The 7,259-nt window shown below is 39.6% G+C and overlaps 1 protein-coding gene across 1 annotated transcript; it reads right to left on the bottom strand.

Moving 5' to 3' along the window:
* Positions 1-5,329: 5,329 nt before the first annotated feature.
* Positions 5,330-6,345, bottom strand: LOC140838994 (uncharacterized). The gene is made up of 2 exons (XM_073205622.1): positions 5,895-6,345; positions 5,330-5,739 (listed from the first exon to the last, which is right to left on the bottom strand). The coding sequence occupies exons 1-2, from the start codon at positions 6,343-6,345 to the stop codon at positions 5,330-5,332; spliced, it is 861 nt and encodes a 286-aa protein (XP_073061723.1).
* Between the last annotated feature and the right edge of the window lie 914 nt (positions 6,346-7,259).

Genomic DNA, 7,259 nt, shown 5'->3' with positions numbered 1-7,259 from the left:
CAATGTTAGCTACAAAATTCTCACTAAAACGATGACAAACCGGCTAAAACACGTGATGCCCGATCTGGTGGGACCTTATCAAAGCAGCTTCGTCCCAGGCCGCCAAATTTCCGATAACATAATTGTCTACCAAGAGGTGCTTCACTCAATGAGGAAAAAATCGGGAGGTAGAGGTTTATGGCCATCAAAATTGATCTTGAGAAAGCATATGATAAACTATCGTGGGACTTCATTAGAGACACAATAACTGAAGCTGGCTTCGGTCAGGATTGGGTCAGAAACATAATGTCTTGCATTGAAACTCCTAGATTTTCGATCCTTTGAAATGGAGAGCAACTGGAATGGATCAAACCAGGGAGAGGTATAAGACAAGGAGACTCGATTTCCCCATACATATTCGTTCTCTGTATTGAGAGGCTAAGCCAACTAATCTGCCAAGCGGTTGAAAATAACCACTGGAAAGCCATTAGACTCTCGAGAAATGGGCCTCCCTTATCGCACCTATTATTCGCGGATGACATAGTACTATTTGCGGAGGCGTCCAACGAACAACTGACAATCATTATGGAGATCTTAAACAAATTTTGCTCTTGTTCGGGAGAGACAGTGAATTTCCAGAAATCACACATGTTTGTGTCTAAAAATGTGAACAACACGATGGCTACTAATCTGTCTTCCACCTCAGGGATCCCACTTACGACTGACCTTGGCAAATACCTGGGAGTGCCATCCATCCACGGCCGAGTCACTAGCAGCATGTACAAGCAAGTGCTGGACAGAATTAAAGCAAGGTTAGAGGGATGGAAAACAAAGTACCTAAGCTTCACGGGCCGCCAAGTACTAGCTAAATCAGTGCTTAATGCCATTCCCCTCTACTCCATGCAAACAAGTCTACTACCCCTGGGAATCTGCTCAGAAATAGAGAAAACGATCCGAAACTTCCTTTGGGGTGGAAGAAATGAAGAGCGCAAATGTCACCTAATCAAATGGGAAACAGTAACTAAGCCCAAGGAATTAGGAGGCTTGGGAATCAGAAGAATGCATCCCACGAACCTAGCTTTCATGACGAAGCTAGGCTGGAGATTAATGGAAGAAACTGTGGGTACAGGTACTGAAGAACAAATACATACGCAGTGATTCCAACACCATTAAGATCCAATCAATCAGAGGAGCATCCAATGCATGGCAAGGCATATCCAAGATTAACCATATCCTGGAGAAGGGAAGAAAAAGAGTACTGAGAAATGGTAAATCCATCTACTTCTGGACAGACAAATGGATAGGTAATCAACCGTTGAGCCTGTCCTTACTCAGCAACATGGACTCGGTGGAGAAGGAAAAAAAGGTGTATGATTACTGGATCAAGGGAATAGGCTGGAACTGGGAAGAGTTACAAGGGAAAATACCTACTCATGTGGAGAATGAATTGGCTGGGTATATGATCAATGAGGAGGAGAACATTGAGGACAGCTTTTGCTGGGAAAGCACCAATAATGGGAAATTCACTGTTAACTCAGCCTATGATCTAATCACAGACAAGGACAAGCAGGCAATGAACACCTCGTGGGAAGCCATTTGGAAATTGGAAGTACCGGCGAGAATACAAGCGTTCATCTGGAAAGTCCGACATGGAAAGATAATGAGTAATTCCGAGAGAGTGAAAAGGGGTTTCACTACCAATGGGCATTGCATACAGTGTCAAAACGGATTGGAAGACATCGATCATATCTTCCGTAAGTGCAAGGAAACTAGAAGTGTTTGGGAGAGACTCTTTCCCATGAAGAAACTAATACAAAACCCGAATCTCAGCCTAGAGAATTGGTTGCGAACAAATCTGGAAACGAGAAGATACAACAAAATGGAAATAGAGTGGAATAGGGCCTTTGCAATCACGCTATGGGGAATCTGGCAATGGCGAAACAAATTGGTGTTTGATGGCAAGAAAATGGATGTTAACACCAAAGTGGAGTGGGTGAAAAACAAGGTATCAGAAATCAAAACAGCGTTCGCTTCGAAAAAAGTCATGCCAAACAACACTGCAAGATATGAAAACCGCATGATACGATGGACACCCCCCCTACAGGGTGGAAATCACTAAATGTGGATGGAAGCTGCAATCACAAATCTCATAAAGCTTGGGGATGAGGAATCTTGAGGGATGAGCTTGGGGATTGGATCTCGGGTTTCACACACAACATTGGTTGGTGTTCGGTGGAGGAGGCTGAGCTTTGGGCGGTCCGCAAAGGGCTGGAACTAGCATGGAACTCGGGCTACAAGAATATTGTACTTGAACTGGACTCAGCAAAGGTGTTGCAGTGGCTGAAAAAAGAAGAAGTGCCTTGCTCTTCCGTTCTCAACTTGCTCTCTACATGTTTCAACATCTTGAATAGAGAGTGGGAAGTCAGAATCAACCATATATACAGAGAACAAAACAGGGCAGCTGACTACTTGGCATCAGAAGCAAAGAAATACCAATGAGGATACAGAGATATCTGGACCCCTCCAAAAGGACTCGAGGACATTATTCAAGATGACAAGACGGGTAGAGGATATTTCAGAAGAATGATAGTGCGCTAGTCGGACTATGTTGGGTGACCCCCGTCTCTTGTAACAAAAAAAAAAAAGAGTTTCAAACGGCGATCCTTTCGCCTTCACTCTCCTCAGCTTACCTCCCCTCCCACGTATTTCGATTCTATGTTCTTCATTCAAAAAATGGGTTTTCGAATTCTCTTTCTTACTGCCCATACTTTCCTCTGCTCACCAGTCAATGGAAATAGCTGTAGAAGCTATATCAATGGCGAAGACCAAGTTCCACTGCCCTTGGTTGCAATGGACTTGATGCCTTTTTATTTTTCTTGCCTTTGCCTTTTGGAATCAATGTTCTACGTGCGGTTGTTTGGTACGGGGAGGATACATTGTTGTAACTAAGTTGTTGGGCACTACAACAAAAATGCCAAACGACAACGGATAAAATCCGTTGGCGTAGGCCATTTTCGACTGTTGTAATTAACTGAGGGTGTTGTTGAAAGTGTCTTCAACGACAAGGTTTTAAACCGTTGTCTTTTCTACCAACGACAACAGTTTTGCAACGGTGTTAAACCGTTGTATTTTCTACCAACGACAACGATTTTGCAAGGGTTTAAAACCGTTGTCTTTTATACCAACTACATCGGTTTTGCATCTTGGTATAAAAATTCTATTAAAATTTGCGACGGTTTTAGAAAATCGTCGCATATTAGAGTTGCGACGGAAATCCTCCGCAACCCGTCGCTAAATGTAGCGACAGTATTCATGTGGCAAAACTGTCACTATTTTGCGACGGTTTACAGGTCCGTCGCTAATATTTTAGGTAAAATAAAAAAAAATTTAAGAATTTTATAAATCTGTGTTGTGAATTGGTACAATCTTATAAGAGATAAAAAATTTAAGTGTCGTGAAGTGATAAAATCGTGTAAAAAATAAAATTTTAATTGTTTTGAAATAGTAAAAAAATCGTGTAAGAGATAAAAATTTTAAATGTTGTGAAGTGATAAAATTGTGTAAGAGATAAAAATTTTAAGTGTTATGAAGTTGTAAAATCGTGTAAATGAGAAAAATTTTAAGTTTGGTGAAGTGAAGTGGAAGAAAATGGAGCGAATTTGTATGTATTTATAGAGAGTGGTGGAAGAAAATGGAGGGAGAAAGAGGCGGGATCGAATTTTTGAAATTTGCGACGGTATTTTGCTTAACGGTCGCTAATTTTAGCGACGGGAGTTTTAATACCGTCGCTATATTCAATATAGTGACGGTTGTACATGATACTGTCGCAAAGAGTAGCCACAGTTCTAGTTTAAACTGTCGCTAATATGAATTTAGCGACGGTATATATATATAACCGTCGCTAATATTAGCGACGGTTTTTTTAACCGTCGCTAATTAACATTGTGTTTTGTCCTAAAACCGTCGCTAATTAACGTTGTGTTTTCTAAAACCGTTGTCGATTGTCCAAAAATACACGCTAATAGACAACGGATCATGAAACCGTTGTCGTAAACGTTCTACGACAACGGTTTTTAAAAACCGTTGTAGTGTATTATAATACTACAAATTATTTTAAAAAAATTCTACGACAACGGTTTTTAAAAACCGTTGTCGTAGCTCGAAAAAAAACCGCTAATAGACAACGGTTTTTAAAAACCGTTGTCGTTGCCCAAAAAAACACAATAATAGACAATGGTTTTTAAAACCGTTGTCGTAGGCCAACAAAACAACAAGCTAATAGACAACAGTTTTTAAAAACCGTTGTCGTAGGCAAAAAAGGACACGCTAATCGACAACGGTTTTTAAAAACCGTTGTCGTAGCTCGAAAAAAACCGCTAATAGACAACGGTTTTTAAAAACCGTTGTCGTTGCCCAAAAAAACACAATAATAGACAACGGTTTTTAAAACCGTTGTCGTAGGCCACCAAAAAAACAAGCTAATAGACAACGGTTTTTAAAAACCGTTGTCGTAGCCCAAAAAATACAAGCTAATAGACAACGGTTATTAATAGACAAAAAAACACGCTAATAGACAACGGTTACTAAAAACCGTTGTCGTAGACCAAAAAAACACGCTAATAGACAACGGTTTTTAAAAACCGTTGTCGTAGACATATCAATGACAACAGTTTTTAAGAACCGTTGTCGTTGAGCGGCTTTTTTGAGCCTACGACAACGGTTTTTCTTGAATTAAGATTTTCTTGTAGTGGGGGTACCTCACAGAAAGCCAGGTGGGTTTCTCATCCATGCCTCAGTTGCGAATTTCTTGGAATTTTTGAACAAATTTTAAAGCACGGCGATCTTATGCTTTCACATATATTATTTTTGGCCTGTATTCAGATGAAAGACCCAGGACCAAAAATAATATTTATAGAATGGTGTGATTGGTTTAGTCTCAAGAGCTTGCATGGCTAGAAATTATGGAAGATATATATGATGCGTTTTTTTTACACAGTGTATTTTCTTTGTTTCTCCACCTTTTTGGTGGCAACTGTCTATGGGCATCTCCAACCCTATTCTCTATTTTTTCATTCTCTATTCTCCAAAACAGAGTATTGAATTCTCTATTTCAAAAATCTTCTCCAACCCATATATATTCTCTAAATTTTGTAAATTCTTTATTTTTATATTTTTATTCCAAATTATTTAGCGTGAAAATATTAGTTATGTAATATGATATTATACAAATTAAATTAAATGTGACTCATTTTAAAAAAAAAATAATTCATTTATTTTGACATCAAATTTCAAGCCGCATACAACATTAAAACACATACATAGATCAATATAATTATAAACTACACATGATTTAAAGACTAATATCCGAATTAGAGTATTCCTCCCACAAATGGTCAATAAGAGCATCTCGGAGTGCATAGTGAGCCGATTTGTCTTTAATTTGACGATGACGTGCAAGAAACTCTTGGAATCGGACGTGTTCATCACGCACCATTTCAACTTCTGGGATGGGTGCTTCGCGATAATATGTGATTGTCATCTGCTCATCCCGTTCATCTTCAATAATCATATTATGCAGTATAATGCACGTTGTCATTATATCATGCAACACATGTTTGCTCCAATATCGTGCAGGGCAAGTGATTATTGCCCATTTTGATTGCAATAGACCAAATGCTCGTTCCACATCTTTTCTACAACTCTCTTGTCGTGCTGCAAAGTATTTCTTCTTTGGACCTTGTGGATTGTGAATTGTTTGAACTAAAGTGGCCCACTTTTGATATATACCATCAGCTAGATAGTATCATATGTTGTATTCTTTTCCTTGTATGATATAATTAGCAGGAGGAGCTACTCCATTGGCCAGATTAGCAAAGAGATGTGTTTTGACAACACATTAATGTCGTCGTTCGAACCTGGCAAACCAAAGTATGCATGCCATATCCACATGTTGTAATCAGCTACAGCCTCCAAAATGATTGTTGGTCTTCCACTCCGACCGGTATATTGTCCTGCCCCAGCCGTTGGACAGTTTTTCCACCTCCAATGCATACAATCGAGGCTTCCAAGCATTCCCGGAAATCCACGTTGTTTTCCATTATGGAGAAGTCTTTCAATGTCCTCGGCGTTAGGAGAGCGAAGATACAAGTCGCCAAAGACCTCTATCGTAGCTCGACAAAATCTCTTTACACTATCAATCGCAGTGGACTCCCCGATTTTAATATACTCATCTGTAGCATCTGCCCCCACACCGTATGCCAATATCCGCATTGCAGCAGTTATCTTTTGGTATGGTGTCAACCTTGGACGACCTAACGCATCCGCTTTCTGTACAAAGTAATTGTCATGCTCTTGAATGGATGTCATAATGAGTAGGAATAGGCGACGTGACATTCAAAACGTCTCTTGAACATTGCCTCTCCATACATTGGATGATCACGAAAAATAATCATTGTATAAGCGTTGCTCAGCGGCCGCTCTATCTCGAATCACCGCATGGCCATGAATTGATCCTCCATGGTGCGTGTTATCTAGTTGTTGGAAGTAAGTGGAGATGAGAGTAGCATTGCTTGTAAGTTGGAAATACATCATTTGTTGTTGTTGGTCAATGAGTTGAAGCTTATTGTTTATCATGGTATCGGACTCCTTGTCTCCATCAGATGAGGACGATGATGCAAGAAAATAAAAATTTGAAGGACCTCCCTCATGAAAATTCATATTGAGTTGGATTGCGAAATAGTGAGATAACAATTCTATCACCATTCACTAGTCTTAAATACTATCAGTGTTGCATCCCACTATCCCATAAATAAAGGTACATCCCACTATCACACTATCGAATTGTCACATCCCACTCCCACTATCCCACTATCCAATAAATACACATCACACTATCCCATAAATAAAGGCACTGAATTGTCACATCCAAATATCTCACTATCGAATTGTCAAATCCCACTCCCACTATCCCATAAATAAAGGTACATCCCACCACCCCATAAGTAAAGGCACTTAATTGTCATGTCATCAATTCAGTAAAAGATAAGCTTTATCCCCACCATCCCACTATCGAGTTGTCACATCCTGCCATCCCACCATCCCACTATCTCAGTACTACCTACTATCCCATTACCATTGTCATTTTATACTAAACGATAAAGCCTTTGAATGACATCCACACTACCCACTATCCCACTGCCATTGTCATCTTATAGTAGACCATTACCACTAATATTTATCCTTCTATAAAATACTCTTCCATCCCTAATTCATTCATTCCA

The sequence above is a fragment of the Primulina eburnea genome, chromosome 8 (genome assembly GCF_022965805.1).
Source record: "Primulina eburnea isolate SZY01 chromosome 8, ASM2296580v1, whole genome shotgun sequence".
NCBI classification, from domain to species: domain Eukaryota; kingdom Viridiplantae; phylum Streptophyta; class Magnoliopsida; order Lamiales; family Gesneriaceae; genus Primulina; species Primulina eburnea.
This window is presented reverse-complemented; position numbering and strand designations above follow the sequence as displayed.